This window comes from Culex quinquefasciatus, chromosome 3 (genome assembly GCF_015732765.1).
Source record: "Culex quinquefasciatus strain JHB chromosome 3, VPISU_Cqui_1.0_pri_paternal, whole genome shotgun sequence".
NCBI lineage: Eukaryota > Metazoa > Arthropoda > Insecta > Diptera > Culicidae > Culex > Culex quinquefasciatus.
Window position 1 is genome coordinate 32138967 of NC_051863.1, and position 20023 is coordinate 32158989.

General features: G+C 33.2%; 1 protein-coding gene across 15 annotated transcripts in view; it reads right to left on the reverse strand.

The window, feature by feature from the left end:
- The window catches only part of LOC6043265 (protein groucho), a 384958-nt gene that overhangs the window by 164294 nt on the left and 200641 nt on the right, over positions 1 to 20023 (reverse strand). For all 15 annotated transcript variants that reach the window (XM_038265213.1, XM_038265218.1, XM_038265217.1 and 12 more), the window contains one exon: positions 19154 to 19217. In XM_038265213.1, coding sequence (XP_038121141.1) covers positions 19154 to 19217 — 64 coding nt within the window. The remainder of the gene's footprint in view (positions 1 to 19153; positions 19218 to 20023) is intronic.

The window sequence follows — 20023 nt, forward strand, 5'->3', positions numbered from 1 at the left end:
AATCTGATTGTGGTCGGATTTTAGAGTAGATTCGGAAAAGGAATTCATTTTGAAGTATTCGTCAGTATCCAAACAAATTTGATTGATTTACTGTTTGCAAACTTAAATTTGTAAATCTCTTTAAAAATAACAACACATGTCAAATCAACAACCCAATATTTCAATACTGAAAAATGTCATTACATCAAAACTCAACATTTTCCCAACACAAAATTCCCATCGCTCCACTTTCCATTCCAGCAAGGGCAAACGTTCGTCGTCATAGATCTGAATCTGCCACCTCCAGCTCAACCTTATGCACCCTCCATCCTCTTTCCTGGCTCGGAAAACGCAGTTCACTTCCCAGTTTATCGTCACTTTTTCCACCCTTTTCCCTATGCAAAAATGAAAAAAAATACTGGTTGTGGGATGGGAAGTTACACCGTCCGTCCGACCGAGCGGAGCACATAACTCATAGTTGCACTCTGCTATACTTTCATTTCGAGCTTCTTCTTTTTTTTTCTCCTCTCTCGGATGCATTTTTCCACGTTGCCACAATCTAGAACGAAAGCGTTGTTGGCAGCGGCTTCTATTTGTTCAGCACTTCCCGTGTGCGTTGAATGGGGTTTTCCTACTCACACTCTCTGTTTTGGTGTTTGGGTGAATGTTCTAGGTTTTAGATGTACACTAGAAAAGCCTGCTACCAACAGGGCTAATCCGAGTTAAAAAGCATTTAATTTTAAAAGTTGAATTAAAATTCATACGAATCTATGGATCAAACATTTAAATTGTACAATTTATTGATGTAACATTTTTTTAAAAGCGTTCATTTTGTGGCCATACAAATAAAACAAATAATATCATTTCTAAACCAAATCTGATCTTATAATTAAAGTATAAAGAAAATATCAATGAATGAAAATTAAAAATTACAATTACAAGCCAGATAATATTCAATATTCCAGAAAACAAGGGTTTAAATTACAGTTAAGTTGTTTTGCAATCTTTAGTTTTCGATAAAAAAACTAAGTTTCAACGAAAAACATACATTGAAATATTGCAAAAATTCAACATCTCATAGTTCAATCAAATGTTTAAATGTTTTCAGGAAATTCTTTTTTTTTTTTAGTTTTTGGATAAAATATTAAATTGCCTCCTTAATTTTTCGCAACAATTTTTTCAAAACATAAGACTAACATTTCTAAGAGGAAAAATCATTATTACGGTTTTGAGAATATCAGTCCTGATATTGAAATAAAGAAAAAATACATGCGTTTCATTATTAAACATTAAAAATTGGACTATTAGTTGCTGAGATATTGGCAAGCTATAATGGGGGGCTGTTTGGGTTAAACCAAGAAATCCACAATCCGCTGTATCTCCAAAAACAGAGGTCTAATCTTCAATGTTTCTAAGATAAATTTCATTAGAAAATTTGCAAAACAAATCTTTATAGAAAAATATACTACCCATGAACAATTTTAAAGAAATTTGTCGATTTTTTTCCTATGACCAAAGTAACCATACAAGTCTACATACATTTTTGGCATCTGTCCATTCAAAAATGGAACGTAAATATTCGAAAATCTGAAACTTTTGAGGGCATTTTTTGATCAATTTGGTGTTTTCGGCATTAATGAGGACTATTAAAAAAATAGGCACAATGAAATTTTTTTGCCGATTTTTTCATTAACTTTCATTTTTTTACAAAAACTCAATTTCCCAAAATTCATTTTTTTTTTATTTTCGAGATTTTTAAAATGTTTTATTTGGCCCTAACCCGCAGTTTTAGGGTCATAGAGAAGCTTGGTCAAAAATTTTGCCAACAATTTGTAATTTTTTAAAAAATGTGATTTTTCCAAAAAAAATCTCGACTTTATAAAAAATACACTGATAAAAAAACCACGCAACTTTTATAAGATTTTTTATTATTTTTAAGTTTAAAAGTCAAATTTGAGGGTGAGACTACGACTTTTTACTTTCAAATTTGTTGTGAAATTAGCCTGAGAACTCACAAAAAAAGACTCAGGAAAAAATGTAAGCCGGAGCAACTCTCCTTAAAAATACAAGTCCAATCCTAGTAAAGTTACAGCACACAGAAAAAAATCATGGTAATATTACATCTGGTAAGAAAAAAAAACGAAACTATTGGCACTACGCCCCCCGGGGCATGGCCTTCCTCTAACGTGGGATTTCTGCTCCAGCGCCTCTGACGAGACAGGAGAAACCGGGACCGACGTTTTACTTCACCATCCGATAGAAGCTCAGTGGATAAGGCGGGAATCGAACCCGCGTCTCATAGCATCATCGGGATCGGCAGCCGAAGCCGCTACCCCTGCGCCACGAGACCCACACATCTGGTAAGGGGTACATCTTTTAAGTCAGAAAAAAGGTGTAATTTTACCTCTGGAAATGTGTAATTTTACCTCTTTTCTGGTGTAATGTCATTTATTCAGTCTTTTTTTTTTTTTTTTTTTTTTTGAGGTAAAATTACATCATAAAAGAATTACATCATAAATTACATTCCAAAATTACAGCTTCCAAATTTACATTATTTTTTACTGTGCAGTTTTAAAAATTGAAAAGCAGGCAAAGTTCTGGCAATTTCTATATGACAGACTTGATTTTCCAGTCTCGAATATATCTTCACCGGAATGTCCAGTAAGTTTGCCAAGACCAAGTCCAACGAGCCCAAAAGAATGACAATCTGACAACTCTGTACAAAGTTATGAGCCCTTAAGTGTAAACTAGGCAATTTTTAGGCCTAATCTCGGATATTGTGATGAAAATAATGTTCGATGAAAATAATGTTCGAATTAGTCATGCGACTCATCTTTAGCTAAGTTTTCAAAAGACCTTTTCAACGAGTCCGAAAAATCTGGAGATTTAGCAAACCTGTCAAAAGTTATAAGCGCTTAAGTGTTATATATTCACTGTGTTGGGGCCGGACCTCGAAAATCTTATGCTGATGAAATGTTAGAAATTTGAAATTTCAATTTTGTATTTTTAGTTTGAAAAAAAAAACGATACTTTATCCACCTTTAGGTGGTTGGTGCCTTCCTCACATTCATAAAGTCAATACATTCAGTAAAAATAGAAACATTCCCCATGTTTAACAAATCAATTTTATTACTGATTTCTTTTGATAGGGTTCGCAGACCTTCAATTTTTCTGGCTCATCGGCAAGGTCTGATAAATAAAAACCTATTCAACGAATGTTCACATGGAAGATTCAGGCAATATTGTATCACAAAATCTCAGATCCGGCCTCCAAAAAGTGTATAAATAACACTTAAGTGATAATAACTTTTTATAGAGTTGTCAGATCCTTGTTGTTTTAGGCTCATTTGTAAGGTCTTTCAATTATCTAACTAACGATGGGTCGCATGATGGACCCGGACATAATTTTTATTGAAATATCTGAGATTCGGCCTCCAAAAAGTGTATAAATAACACTTAAGTGCTAATAATTTTTGATAGGGTTGTCAAATCCTTGATGTTTTAGGCTCATTTGAAAGGTCTTTTGATTATCTAACTAACGATGGGTCGCATGACGGACCCGGATATAATTTTACTGAAATATCTGAGATCCGGCCTCCAAAAAGTGTATAAATAACACTTAAGTGCTAATAACTTTTGATAGGGTTTTCAGATCTTCAATGTTTTGGGCTAATTGGAAAGGTCTTTTTAATACCTTTCTGAAAATGTATAACATGATAAGGTTTCTTGCAAAAACCACCCTTTTTACATACGCCAAAATCGTTTTTTTAGCATAACTTTTGAAGTACTTAACTAAACTTGCTGATTTTAAATAGAGACCTATGGGACCCCAAGACGGATCGAATGAGACTAATACGGTCAAAATTCGTTCATCCAGGCCGGAGATAAACGAGTGACAATTTTTTTGTCCACCCACCTACACACATCCACACAGACATTTGCTCAGAACATGATTCTGAGTCGATATGTATACGTGAAGGTGGGTCTACGAGGTCAAACTAATAAGTTCATTTTTCGAGTGATTTTATAGCCTTTCCGCAGTAAGGTGAGGAAGGCAAAAACAACTTCATTAATAGGGCTAGTGATTTGTCGCGATTTTACGGAAGCCGCGTAATCCGTGAAATTTGTCCTTGGCCGTGAAATCTGGTCAATACCGTGAAATGCCGCGAAATTCGAAAAATTACTTTGAAAACAAACAAACTAGACAGCATTTTGGAAGCAGTATCCAAAGAATATAGGTAGTATTGAAAAATAAAATAAATTGCATAATTCATTTTGATTAAAAAAAAAACAAATTTTAAAATGATTTGAACATTTGGGTAGAATTTATTGATTTCAAAAATAATACATGCTGACGTAACCCTCTACTGCCCAAATTTCTTTTATCAATTTTTTTTTATTATTCCCGTGTTCAGGAGGTAGTTTTGAGGAACTTTTGTTTTACGAAAAAAACTTCTCTTGTTTCATTTTTAGTATTTTAATTTGCATTTATCTTGTTTAGTTTATGTTTGTTTTTGGTAGTATTTGGCCTATTCTACCACCTCCTACCATTACATTTTGCCTATCTTATTTTTTTCATGTTTTTACATTCACTTTTTAATTTTTTTTTGCTTGTTTTAACATTTTCTGCTATAAAATGGCAATACCATCATTTAAATTGTAAAAATAAATGCGTAGAGGCATAGTCTGGGGCACTAGAAAAATTGCTGCATAGTTCTTTTCACTTAAAATTATGAAATGTTAGTTAAAACACAGCAAAAAAAAATGACATTTTAAAAAACATTTGCAAAGTAACATAAAAAAATATAACTTCCAGCCCATAAATTTTCTAAAATTTAAAGAGCTCTTTTTCCAATGCTTTTTAAAGATCAAAAATTGGTTGAAAAATGGATTTTTTAAGATTTTCGAAATTGAAGCGCGTTTAAATGTGGGGTTAGGTTGTAGAGGGTTGAGACATTTTCAATTTTATGATTTTCTAGTATTATCATTACCAAATGTCTCAGAAAATTGTTTTAAAGGGAACTTTGCCTGACATTTTTCAAAATAATCAAAAATTCTTTTTCCTGAAAACAACGAAAACATAAAATTTTATTTCACTTATTTTACTTTTCTACTTTTGGTCTTTTTTTTCAAAGAGAATTGAGCAAATTATACGGAAATTCAAATTTCGAAAGCTTCATCAGAATTAGGATAGCAAAATGGCAAATTCAGATGTTGAAAAGTTTGTTAAATTTAATACAAAAATTGAACTAAATATTTAAAGTTAAGGGGTTATAAGTACATTTTTATCTTTGACTTCTGTTAATTCTTAAAGTAACTTTCCTCTGAACAATACTTCTAAAATAATAAATTATTGCATTTACTTCAAGAAGATTTTAAAATACTGCGAAAAAAACCACTAGCCCTAATTTATTTAGGGAAGACACATACCAACTTAAGGTGGATAAAGTAACGTTTATTTTATATGTTTCAGGAGACTAAAATAGGCCACTTTTGCGCTAGAGTTTATTATGGTGCAAAATCTGGTAACAAAAAGATAGATTTTTGGAAGAAAAATGTCAATTTAATTTTCAAGACATAATTTTCTGTTGCAAAATATAATTTGCAATCCAAAATAACTTTATGCCTTTTTCGAATAATGTTATAGACCAATTAAAGGGGGACATTTAAAAAAAAAAAAAATTTGGCGATTTAAAAATATTGTATGAAGAATAAGCACCCCTGAAAAAATATTTTCAAAAAGCTGAGAACATTTAGTACAGTTAGATACAATTTCTTCTAGCTTGTTTATTGAGGAAAATAAGATTTTCTCAGTTTCATCAGCCCGCAAAATTCTTAGGAAAATCAGAAAAAAAAATTCTGATACTTTATGCATTCCTTTAACTTTCGAGACTCTTAATTTTTGTTTAAGCAAATGCCATAATATTTCCGATAACTTTAATGTTTAAAATTCATTTAGAGTATTTAGAATGAGCAAAGCCATTACATTACAGTCCAAGACAGATTTCAAAAAGGTGTTTTTTTTTTTTGTGTAGTTTTAAACTTCACCAACTGTTCAAGTGTTCACAGCATAACCTTATTTTTATGTCTTCTAGTGCATCCCATCGCGTTGCACAGTTACAGTGGGTGGTGCAGCACACACCCTGGTTACACACACTCACCCACTAGTGCCGAGTGGTGGTGCCAGTGTATGTGCACTCGACACACTCGAGAAATGCAACTCATCTCCAGTCGGGTACACGTACTTCATGTGTTCCCCTCCCCCCCTAGTTTGCGGCAACAAATGGATGAAAAATGTAAGTACCATTCCACAGCATGAGAAAAAGCGCTCCAAGTTGGGTGAGTTCGGGTTTGGGGGAGGGATTCGATTGCATTCCACGTACATCCCGGCATCCGTCATCATCGCGCGTCACCGTCGTCAGTGGAAAGCGCCATCATCGGGATCATCAGCCGTGCGCCGAGTTGAAACTCGCTAAAAAGTGGCACTAAAAAGGGCCTCCTCCTCCTCCGGCATGTGAGGAGTGGTTTTTCCGAGGTTTTCCACGTCCTGTGGAACGGTCGTTCGTCAGACCGTGATGGAGAGCTGCAACCAAGAGCAACGTTCGCGGTTCCCCGGTTTCGGAGGAGGCCTTCCGAACGGGGTTCAGCGATGATGTCGTGGAAAAAAAAGTTGGATGGTTCACCTTGAAGTGAGTGTTGGGTGGTTTTGAAATTTGAGTCTAGTTATCCTAATTTTTTTGAAATAAAATTGTTGGAAGCAGATATTGAAATAAACTTCCTCATAATTTCATAAACCGAAAGATCTAAAATGTTATAAATTTTCTTCAAACAGTAGCACAAAAATATTCCAAAAGAAGAACAAAAAAGCCAGTACCAAAGCAGCAACGGAGTCCGTACAAGCCATCATGGAGAGCGAAAACATTTACCAAGTTATGTACTTTTTGGTGTGGTCCTGGGTTTTCCACCAGGCCATATGCCATATTGTTGCACCAGGCCACCATGACCGGGTGCAGGAGGCTACTCGCTGAAACTCTGCACACTTTGCTGGAGTTCAGAACGACGGAATCAACGAGTTGCGATATTAAATGCAACAAATTTATTATTATGAATGTGAATATTTATGGCTGAAACGTTAGAAAACGGAAAAAGTTGAACGCTGCACTGCACACACTATTTGGCTGGCTGGCACATTATTACACGATGGAGACGTGATTTAGGATGTTGAATGTCGGAGCTTTCGTTTTTTTGGGTGGAGCACAGGGCACTAAAATAAAAATTATTTACTACCCCCTCTCGAATCGAGTGCGGGAAAAGTTGTTTTGTGCTAAAAGCATTTTAGCTAGCAAGTGCTACTTGGATGGTTCAAGGACCATGCGACTCCATTGAAAAGTTGGGAAACCATGCGTCTCCATGGAATTGTTCTAGAAAGCTCAGACCATACACAAATACAAGAATCAAAGTCTACAGTTCCTCAAAACTTCAACCCCAACTTAAATCCACGTCCCCAGAAAAATCAAGATAACCCAAAGATCAATTTTCAATTCACCCCATCCCAAAACCACTGGAAAACACAAGCCAAACATTATTATCATCGTCATCGGCAGCCAACTCGAGCAAACTGTTTGCTCGTGTCTGGTTCACAAACAGCCATTTTTCCCATCATCAGCAGCAGCAGCACTGTGACATAAAGCCATTTCGAGGGAGCTTTTCTCCCTTCTTTTAGTGGGAAATCAACCCCACACTCCAGAGGAAGTCAGAGGAGCATCTTCTCGAGTGGGGACAAATTTGCGCGCTCGTTTTCCACTTTTCCACCGTGAATGGTGGGTTAGAAAAAGCGCTTTTATTTCTGTGAAAGAATGTGATGACTTTTTCCAGATCTTAAAAAATACCACCCCTGTTCTTTTCAACTTCTCTCCTGAGTGGTTGAAACGGAGCAATACTCTACAAAATCTGTATTTTTTCTTCAATTTTAATTTCTTTTTCCATTTTTTTAAATCAAGGCTAACATTTCAAAAAGGCAAAACATTGAATATAATGCCCATTTAAAATGTTAGTCTTGATTTTTTTTTAAATATTGTTTGCGAAAAGATTAGAAAATTTTACAAATGTTTCATATTTTAACATTGAAAATCTGACCAATAGTTGCTGAGATATCGACATTAGAAAATGGTGGGTTGTTTGGGTGAGACTAAGAAAACATCAATTTTCCTGTTTCTAAATCTTTTCATGGCAATATCTCAGCAACTAAATAACGTATCTACAAAGTTCAAAAAAGCAAGATATAGATAATTTGCTCCGCCCTTCAAAAATATTTTTTTCAGGAGTGGGCAAACATGGGCACTAATTAAAAAAAATGAATAACTGAAACTGAACTGAAAAAAATGCTATAATTTCAAAATGGTGCCCTTTTGCGACCAATATTTCGATTTTTTGAAAAAATCAGTATTGATTAAAAAAATCAAAACTCGGACAATGATTTTTTGCACATTTTGGAAATTTCTGAAAAGTTGGCATTTGATGTCCTCTAAAACATACCAGAAAATGAAAAAAAAAAATAGTGATTTTTGGCAAATAAAAATTTAGTGACAAAAAGTAAAATAAAAAATCACCCATTTTTTAACAGTGTATAATTTTTTCAGTGTAGTCCTCATCCATGCCAACTTTGCCCAAGACACCAAATCGATCAAAAAATTCCTTCAAAAGATATAGATTTTTTTAATTTTCACATATCATTTTTGTATGGCCAGCTGCCAAATTTGTATGGAAAATTGTATGGAGAATTTAATGATGCAAAATGGCTTCTTTGGGCATACCTTAGGTTTTTAAAATGTTTCAGCCGCATTAAAAACTACAAAAAAAAACGAATGACCGAAATCTCAGAGAATTGCGCAACAAATTCAAGCCAATCAATGCGATTAGATCGGAAAACTAAACACTGACCACATAAGGTACTCATAATCTAAGAGAGTGAACGTTTCTGAGCTCACCTTTATTTGATGTGAGGTTTCCCACTCTTGTACACAGAGACCCACCCAAAGCAAGCACAAACTCTTTATGTTTGTATGTGTGTGTGTGTGAACCGTAAAGCTGATGAACATCAACACAGCACGTGTAGTCCAAGGTGGTTGCTCCTTTTTTCTCTGTATCAGCCAAATGCTCTAATTGAGAGTGAGGAGAGCTGGAGAGCTGAAAGAAAACTCTAATCTGTTGGGTGGGTGGGTTTGCTCTCCTGAGGGGTGTTATCGTGTTTTCCCAAGCACCATAGAATCGTTTAACAAGTCGTTTTGCTGGCGAGAATCGAGATTGAGGTGAGGCTGAACAACTGGGGGCTTGTGGGTGGGTTTTCTTGAAAAGTTGATGGTTTTGATACTTTTTCTTCTATTTGTTCAAAACTTTTACAGAAAAATAAATAAAAAGCAAACAATAAACATAAAATGCTGTAAATTTACACTTTTTTCAAGCTTTTGAACTCGCAAACTAAACAGTTTTTGTCAAAATTTCCCCCGAACAAACATAAAGAATATAATGAATAGCTTGATTAATTTTATTTTTATTTATTTGCAAATGTTATTTGCATATTTGACCTCAAAATTTTAATTTTATTTTAATCGATGTGTGCAGTGTGCAGTTAAAACAAGTTGAGTTAAACGCTGTGTTGAAACAATAATCGAGTAAATTCACCTTTTTTTTTGCATATTATTTTTTTTTCGAGTTTCTGAGGCAAAATTACACATTTTATTGACGCAAAATCTTTTAGACCCGGTATCTGGCAAAACTACACCAGCAAGGAGACATTATCGTCTTTTTGTTTTGATGCCATTGCTGACACATTTAGGTAAAATGACATGAAAAAGAAGTAAATTAAGCAATAAATTTCAAATTACGGCCCATTCACGCTAAAGCCGAAATGTAAACAAAGAGTCTGTCCTGCTCGTTCCAAATGTAAACATCCACTGGCGTAAGCAGGAAAGACTGTTTGTTTATACTTTGGTTTTGGCCCATTTACATTGTTTTCTTGAAATTGACACCTTTTAACGTTAATCTCGCCGCATTTCAAACTAGTTTTAACTGTGAACAAAGATATTTATTTACACATTGTTGGGGTCAAAGTGTAATTACCTACACAGTAAAAAATCATGGTGATATTATATCTGTGAGTTGGTACACCTTTTATATCAGAAAAATATGTGTAACCTCTAAAAAATGGTAAATTTACCACCATTCAAGTGTTTTGCCAATTTTACAGTCTTAAGTGTTTAGCAAATATCACATTACATCCGAAAAGTGGAAAAAATACACATTTTCACATGTAAAATTACACCTTTTTTGTGACATAAAAGATGTACCTCTTCCCAGATGTAATATAACTATAATTTTTTTTAACTGTGCAGTGAAAAAATGTTAATTTGGAAGGTGTAACATTACCTTTCTTGAGACCAGAAGTGCCCAAAGTTTTTGAGTGGTGGGCCAAATTTGAAACTTACATGAGATTGCGGGTGAAATGATAAAAATTGTTAATTCAAGAAATGAAATTACGTTAGGCATTATCCAAAAAGTACGTCACGCTAAAATCAGCAAAAAAAAAAACAGAAAATGACAATCTTCCAACAAATTTGTTCAAAAAAGCTTTCAATCAATTGGTTTTAAATTTAAGGGGTTGCATACATGTAGAAAATCACAAAATTTCATATTACAGAAAATTTGTTTATTCCACTAAAAAGATGATTTTCAATCACTCCTGAAAGTTTCATTAAGATATTACATGATTAAACTGAGTTAGAGACGATTTTAAGCTCAAAATTTTGCCGTGCGCAAAGCGGAAGGTCAAACTTTCTGAGCGTTTTTCTCTAAACACCGAGTTGATTTAAGGGTGCCACGATATCTCGAGATGGGATGGACCAAATTGGCTGAAATTCGGGGGGAAGACTCTGGAGACATATCCCGTGTGCATGACGAAGCCCGATTTGGAAATCTTGCTTTCAAAAAAATACAAAAATCAAAAACTGACGATTTTTTATATGAAAAGCAAAAAAATATTTTTATCTTTTTTTTAAATAAGTTTTTTGAAAATCGGCCTTCGTCATGCACACAGGACCGGTTTAACGAGTCTTAACCAAAATTTTGACCCGATTTGGTTAAGGCAGTGTTGAGATATCGTGGCACCCTTTCCTGAAACTGCTAACTTAAAACAGCTATATCTCGGCAATGGTACATTCAAATGTCTTCATATTTATTTTGTTAATGGATGAAAATGTACATTGTTAAGCCCTGAAAACATATTTTAAACAAAATTAAGTGTATGCTCACACCAACCTCTGACTTTTTTGTCGATTTACATGTATGTAACACCTTAATGAAACCAACAGCAAAAAGCAAAATGTAAATACTAATATCCCTTTCACTTTAAAAACTGTTTGTAACGGCTTAATTTGATGATTAAATTTAGTTCAACTTCACAGCAAATAAAGTAGTCATGTAGCATATAAAAGCCTGGGTATATTTTTTTTAAAAATAAAGTTTGCATTATTTTATGAAATTTTATATAACATTCCACCCTGAAATATGTAGCGTTCATCCTTTCCAATTTTCATCAGTTTGATGGCCGAGCGGGCTAAGGCGCCAGTCCTTACAGTTGGTGCTTGGTTTGAATCTCGTCGGTTGCAATTTTTTTGTGTTTACAAAAATTGTACATTCAGTGTGTAATATTAAATGTCTTTTTTGCCGAAGGTGATGTGCATGCTTTTGCATGCGATTTTACCATCGGATTTTTTGCTGTGTAATAAAAATTCTATGTGAATGTAATTTCCAAAAAAAAATTACAATTTCAATAAAATTTCCATAAATTTTGATAAGCCACTCAGATTCTTTATTCAAATGTCATGATTTCGATTCCCTAAGTACAAAGTAAAAAAAATCCTGGTAATTTTCCATTTGGAAAGGTGTACATCTTAAATGTCAGAAAAATGTGTAATTTTATCAATTTTCTGGTGAAAAGTCACTTTTTCTGTCTAAATTGTGGTAAAATTACATCATTAAAGAAGTTATATCCAACCTTCCAAAATTACACCTTCCTAATTGACAAAAAAAATTACTGTGTAGACGGTATTTTAGTGTAATACAAGTTTGGACTCAGTCCATAAAAAAGTGGGTTTGATTTGTAAATCAACATGAATTGAAGTTTTCTACTTTTTTTAACGAAACTTATTATTTTAACTCACATTCAAACGTGTAAAATTGATAAATATTTGAACAAAGTATTTGTATTGAATAATCGACATCAAATATTAAGAAACCTTTACTTTTATGTTACCAAAAAATAAGATTAACAAAAATAAGTTAAAATCTGCATTTAAACATGTTAAAAGGGCCATTTTACATGAATAATCAAAACGGGTCCGAAGGCCACAAAAAATCACCTCGCGGACCACTTTGGTCCTGCACAGTTAAAAATTGTGTAAATTTGGAAGGTTGAATATTAACTCTTTTATGATGTAATTTTACCGCAATTCAGACTGAAAAACCGACATTACAACAGAAAAGTGGTAAAATTACACATTTTCAGAGGTAAAATTACACATTTTTCTCTGACATAAAAGATGTTCCCCTTCCCAGATGTAATATTACCATGTTTTTTTTCTGTGTGATTTAGAATGACTATGTGGAATTATACTTGAAAAGTTGTAGAATCACACATTTTTTCTGACATCAAAATGTACCTACCTCCAGATGTAATGCGACCAACATTGTTTTAATTTTTAAGTAAGGCCATCGCAAAATTTTATAAACAATTTACAGATGCTGTTTTGTACCAACTTGTGTTTGTTCTGAAGTCATTTTTCGGTGTCTGACATAATTTTTAAATTTTAGTTGTGAAAATTTAACTTGCATTTAAGTTGCAACATTTTATTGAGAAGTTTTATTTTTAAGGATTTTTTCCAATTCCAGCCTGAAATCCATTGGTAATTATGTCTTAATCATATTTGTGAGGAACTCCAATTCTATGTTAGGGACCGTCATCAGGAGTGATATTGGGTCTTGGGATCAGACCCAATGTCACCCGTGATGACGATACCTTATAAAAAAATGCAATACTGTTAATTTGAACCAATTATTTGTCGATAAAAAAAATAATCATTTCATGTAGTAAATTGTTACTGAATCATTGTCAATAGTAAACGCGGCTCAAGTTGTCCAAAACTCTTTTTTTAAACATGAAAACAAGTGTTTTCATTTTACTCAAACTATATGCATTCTGATTTTTTTCTATAAATGCTTTGAAAAAGCTTAATATAGTAGATAAATGAGTTAAACGCAGTTAAAACTAAAAATAATTTTAATGTTACAATCAGATCATGAAATCAGAACTAAATTGAACAATTAAAGAATTAGTATCACACATTTTCAAAGAAAAAAAAAACACACATACACACAATTCCAAGAGAGAAACGGAGCATCCCTTTTTCCTGCAACAAAAGTTCACGGCTCCACTCCAGGAAACGATATGGATGTGCCTGATAATTGATAATAAATATAAAATAATAAAATGAAATTGTTTGCTCGCAATGAACGAGGAGCGGGAGCCGAAGAGGGTAGGACGACGAGAAAGAGAGCCATAAATGAGTGCGCGAAAGAGCAAGCGAGCGAGCTGGGGCAGATTGGAATACCAATTACCAAAGAACTCCCCAAAGGACCCCCTCCCCATGCTGTGTGTGTGTGTGTTTGTGTGTGTTTTTGCTGGCACACAAGTGCGAACGAGGACGATTAAGGGTTTGTTTGTTTGCTGCCAGAATTCTGCCGGAGAGAGAGGGAGAGGGAGAGAGCGTTGACACGCTCACGCGAGAGCAGGACAAAAGAAACACAACGAGAGTGAGAAAAAAGAAGGAGAATTCAACTGATTGGGGATGATGTTGGCTGAATGTGTTGAAAAGGTGGTGAGGACGAGGGCGAAAAGGGAAAACTTGATCTGATTGAGTTTGCCAGAGAGCAGCTTTTCTTTTTTTTGTGGGACGGGTTGGGTGGAATGATAATGACTTCGAGTGGGGGGACGAGGGATGCTGCGCTGGAGCAAATAAAAGACACACGTACAGACACAGGCAGACAGTTTTATTCTTGCCCTTCTGCTCGGGAAAGACGAGGGAGGTTCGAGAGATTGTCGTCATCGTCAGAAGAGTAGTCAGTCAGTTAATGTTTTCCTGTCGGCGATGGGTGGAGTGAGTAGGGGGGAAGAGGAGGAGGACTTTGGCGGTCGGATTCTGGTTGAGATTGGAAATGTTGGCTGGAGAAGTTGCTACTACTTGTGGTGGGGTGTTTCCCCGTTTGGAGAGCTAGGGTTACTGTTTGCAAAGAAAAGCTCAAATTTGCTTAGACATTTTAAAACATTTCAATTTATTTTTTTTTAATTCAGTCCATTACAATTTCACTTTAGGTCTTGTAATAATGACCATCATAAAAATAATCCCAAAAATTATCACATAAATACATTAATACTGAGAATGTGATATAGCTAATAGTACAATTCAAAATAATTTTATAAAGCTTCGTATAAAAGTATATCATGTTCCTTATCTAAAGTAATTATTTTGAAAAAAAAGGATCAAAACGTCTCCCATTTTGATTGAAATGGATAGTAATTTATCATTGGAAAATACAAAAAATAGGTTTCTACAGATTTGAAACAAATATTTTCTTTTAATTTACATACTTTACTTGCATTTGAGCAATTCTCTGCGAAATCGGTCTTTTTTTCAATTTTAATTTTTGTATTTTTTTATCCGACTGAAACTTTTTTGGTGCCTTCGGTATGCCCAAAGAAGCCATTTTGCATCATTAGTTTGTCCATATAATTTTCCATACAAATTTGACAGCTGGCCATACAAAAATGATGTAAGAAAATTCAAAAATCTGTATCTTTTGAAGGAATATTTTGATCGATTTGGTGTCTTCGGCAAAGTTGTAGGTATGGATACGGACTACACTGAAAAAAAATGATACAAGGTAAAAAAAAATTGGTGATTTTTTATTTAACTTTTTGTCACTAAAACTTGATTTGCAAAAAAAAAACATAGTGTTTTTTTAATTTTTTTTATTTTTTGATATGTTTAAAAGGACATCAAATGTCAACTTTTCAGAAATTTTCAGGTTGTGCAAAAAATCTTTGATCGAGTTAGGCTGGTACAAATATTTTTAAAAGTTTTTGTCACCCCCCCCCCCCCCCCCTTCAAAATTGGCCCGAAAAATCAGGGGGCAAAAAAAATATTTTTAAAATAAACTTCAAAATTTCAATGAAAATTCAAGTGCAACCAGCTGAAATCAAATTAAAATACATTCTTCTGCGTTTAAAATCATTTTTAGCATGTTTGGGTTTATTAAAAAATCTTAAGATTTTTTGAAAAATTTTCGATGCAAAACCTTTTTTTCGATACAATTTTTGTTTTTGTCAGATCTTAGATTTTTTGAAAACTAATGATAGCAAAACAACTGAACTAGTGCAAAATGCATTTTAAAACACTTTTTTCATTTAAATGTGAAGACTATGGCTTGTTATTTAAATTTTTATATTTTTTTATTTTTTTGACCCCCCTTGACCTCGGCCAGGGCCGAGGGACAAAAACTTTTTTTAATATTTGCATCGGCCTTATAATTTTTTGAATCAATACTGATTTTTTCAAAAAATCGAAAAATTGGTCGCAAAAATTTTTCAACTTCATTTTTCGATGTTAAATCAATTTTGCAATCAAAAAGTACTTGAGTGAAATTTTGATAAAGTGCACAATTTTAAGTTAAATCCATTTTTATGTGACTTTTTTGAAGATAGTCGCATTTTTTCATTTTTTTAAATTAGTGCACATGTTTGAAAAAAATATTTTTGAAAAGCTGAGAAATTTATCTATATTTTGCATTTTTGAACTTTGTTGATACGACCCTTAGTTGCTGAGATATTGCCATGCAAAGGTTTAAAAACAGGAAACATGATGATTTCCAAGTCCATTTTCTAATGTCGATATCTCAGCAACTTATGGTCCGATTTTCAATGTTAAATTTTCCGATCTTTTCGAAAAAAATATTTTCAAAATTTTTAAATCAAGACTAACATTTTAAAAGGACGTAATATTGAATGTTTGGCCCTTTTAAAATGTTAGTCTTGGTTTAAAAATTTTGAAAATATTTTTTTCGAAAAGATCGGAAAATTTTACGAATGTTTCATATTTTAAGATTGAAAAAATAAAATAAAATAAAAAAATTTAAACAAATATACAAATTGAATTTATTGAAAATTCTTTATCTTAAGGCAAAAAAAAAACATTTTCATGCGAACAAAATTATAATGTAAATAATTATTTATATTAAAAGTTAAAAAATGAGTTATTTTTATCCTTTAAATAAAAAAAAATATGATTTAACACGAGTTTTCACCGATCCAAAAGCCTTAAAAATCATTAAGATAATCCATTAAAAATTCTTAATTTTTTTCTAGAAATTTAAGCGATATCGTTAAGGCCGTTACAAATATTAATAAAAGTTTTTGGTACCCCCTCAATTTTTTTGAAAGTTTTGATTACAAAACAACTGAACTAGTGTAAAATGTATTTCAAAACACTTTTTTCACTCAAATGTTAAGACTACGGCTTGATATTTTTTTTCACATAATTTTGATTGCGATATTGTAAAATTTAAAAAATGTTAAATATAAGATAAAACGAGGGAGACGAACTTATCTAATCTAATCTAATCTTATCTAATCTTATCTAATCTAATCTAATCTAATCTAATCTTATCTAATCTAATCTAATCTAACACAAACGCACCCAGCTCATTGAAAGTATGCTGGAAAGTCTTGTGATTAGATTACGCCCCAAGCACTTTTCTTGTCATTTTCATAATTGCATTACATCCGAGAAGACCCGAAAATATAATACAAAAATCAAAGCGGCCAGCCCTACTGCGTTGTGTTTACCGCAGAGAGGATGAAATGTGAACGGATCACATTTCACAGAATCTACAGGGGAGGAAGGATGCTTGGACATACCGTACCAAACGCTCCGAATCAGTTAGGTGTGGTGTGTTTGTGTAAATTTGGCAGATATTATATTTTTAGGATGGAAGTGGAATTGGACAATTTGGGATTGAGGAACGGGAATGGGTAGGAGGGTTATTTATTTGATTTTATAATAATAAAGGAGAATATAATCATCTAGCAATTAATGATGGAAAGATAAAAAACGAGTGAGACGAACTTATGAAATATTTCAAAGAACTGTTAATTTAACATTGAAATAACATTAATTTAAAAAGTAAATATTATAATTGGAACTAAAAAAGTTATTTTCTGCAATTTCCCTCTCTATTAAATTACTGTAATCAAAAAACTTGTTAGCAATTTCACGTTGAACCAACATGATATTAAATCAAAAGTACTGTGATGTGACTAAAATGTAGTTTAGACATTTGTGAATAAATTATTCTGATTCTGTTTCTGATTAATATTTTGCAACAAAATTGTATAGAACAGCAACATTAATCGTCGAAATTTGTGTGAGGATCAATTGTTGGCTTGAAAATCGTGCAACATTGAGAAAATACATAAGTTTTATATTTTTTTTTTGCTGTCTTTCAAATCGTGCCATATAAAAAAAATATATTAGTATTTTTGGTTGCGATGTATTTTTTAAATTAAAGTGTTTGGACAGTGCAGCCATAAAATTGCTTTTAAATTTGTCTCAGTGACCATAAAGTGGAAGTGAATAAAAAATCATGCAAAATATTTTTTTTCATGACAAATAATGTATTCCAGATTAAGTATTTACAACTTGAAAAAAAAAGATAATCATTGAATTTGCCTTAAAAATCGAATTTCTAGTGCTTTTTACTTGAAACACTATTTCATGAAATCACAACTTAAAGTTTTTAAGTATTTGAAGCGAGTTTTTGAAATATGGTTGCATTCTTTGGGCAATATTCATATGATATGATATTGTTTTTTAATGATTTTTCATGGTTTCATTTATTTCATTAATAAATTAAACAGATTAAAATAATTTCAAAGTGTAAAAGTGGATGAAATTGAACGATATACAAATTTAAACAAATTCTTCTCGCACAACCCTTTTTTTAAATTTTGAATTATTTGAATAAATGAATTTGAATGAATAAATTTGAATTTGAACAAATCTAAATTTTGACCTTGGCCAAAAGAAGTAAATATCTTGTTTTCAAATGGTATAACAAAAAAATTTTACAATAGGTTGTTACAAATAAAATAGCTAATATTTATTCCATAACAGCGTAATTTTTGTTGCTCAATATATAAGCAAGCAATATTTCTAGTAGTTGCTTCAGAAATAAATTTTATCTGAATTAAACCTTGAAAATAAATTTACAGATAAGCTGATAAGTTCAATATAAACAGTAGATTGAAATGAATAGAATCAAATCAGGTTCCCTAATTATTATTTTTTTATGATTTCAAAACATTGATGCCAAAAAGGTAGGAAAATGTATTCTACTGCTTGTATTTGTGGAATTCCCGAGAAATTTACAAACCACAAATAATTGTTTCAATAGTCTGGGGATCAATAACCCAAAATTCTTATAAATGTTTGACGTAACAAATAAAAAAACAATGCTTTGGATTTTTGTTTCCAGAATCAGGAAAGAGGAACAAAAAGTTTTTTTCATTAGATTTATTAGACAGACTTAATCTTCATAAATTAAACAAACAAAATTTTTAAATTATTTTTGAAAATGTAGAAGAAACCACATGAATTCTATGTCTGAAATGTCATTTTTCTTAGCTGTGTTAAATGAAATGGGAATAAAAATAATAAGTGATCTTATTATTTTTTAAGATAACCTTACAGGAATCTATTTTAAAACTACAAAATTATCTAAGAACCACCCCAGTCGAAAGAGACGCCCCCCTTCTCCTATTATTTGCTGGCATCCGGAGTGTTGTCTGAACGTTCCGGGTGCGGTCCGGTGCAAAAAGCGAAGGAGAAGGACACTAATAAAATAAAGCAATTGAGAAGAATGAGTCGTATAAATGTTTCGGTATCGGGACGCCCCCCTGAACTCCTCCCCCCCCCCAACTGCACGACAAGGACGATGATTGCCCGGAGTGGAGCGGGGGACACTGTTTTTCCTCGGTAAAAAGAACAATTACAAAGTTGGAACTTACCATGACATAATGTCGCTGCATTTCTGTTTTCTCGCTGGCGAGTTTATCACATTCTAGCTTCAATCTGGAAAGTAAGAGAGAGAGAAAAGAAGGTGGTGAGTTTTCGATTTTGAGGCGGGGAAGGCCGGGAAGAAAATGAGAAAAACGAGTGGCGGCGCAGGGCGGAAAATGGGCCAAATTAATTAAGATTTATGTGCTTGTTTGCGATGCGAAGGGAAAGTTTTGGCCACCGGCCTAGCTCGGGATAGCACGGCGTTCGACCCTTCCACGAGCTCGGTGTTGATGTCGGTTCGGTTTGGTTTTTGGTTTGGTGGGGGGGAACGAGTGATTTGAAATTTAATTTGTTTGACGTCCTGACGGAGGACATGCAGCCTGTGATTCTTGTTGTATGGTAAAACGTTTGTGTTGGGTTTAGGGGGAGGAAACACTTGAATAATTAAATGTTGTTGAATATATTTGTACGAACGAATGAAGCGAACAGGGGTAATTAGTTGTTTGTTATGATACCAGATAATTTCCTCATTTGTTGTACAGTTGAGCTTAAGAAATTCCTCTAAATTCATAAAAAATCAAATAAGTCAATGCAAATTTCCAAATACTTTGAAATTTGATAAAATTAAATAAAGAAGATTTTTATCATAACAAACATCCCTCGTGTTCACTCTCCTTGGCCAACTCCCAAGAAGCAGCCCTCAACGACAAGAGTCCTGATCGACAGAATCCAATTCAGTGTTTCGTTCCGTTCCCACTGTCCCTGCATAGAACGAACGAGCACCGAACAACAATACCCCTGGCGGGCAGACGATTCAGAAGAGCAAATTCAATAAATTACTTATTTCTTTATCGCTTCATTGGGCCCGAGAAAACGAG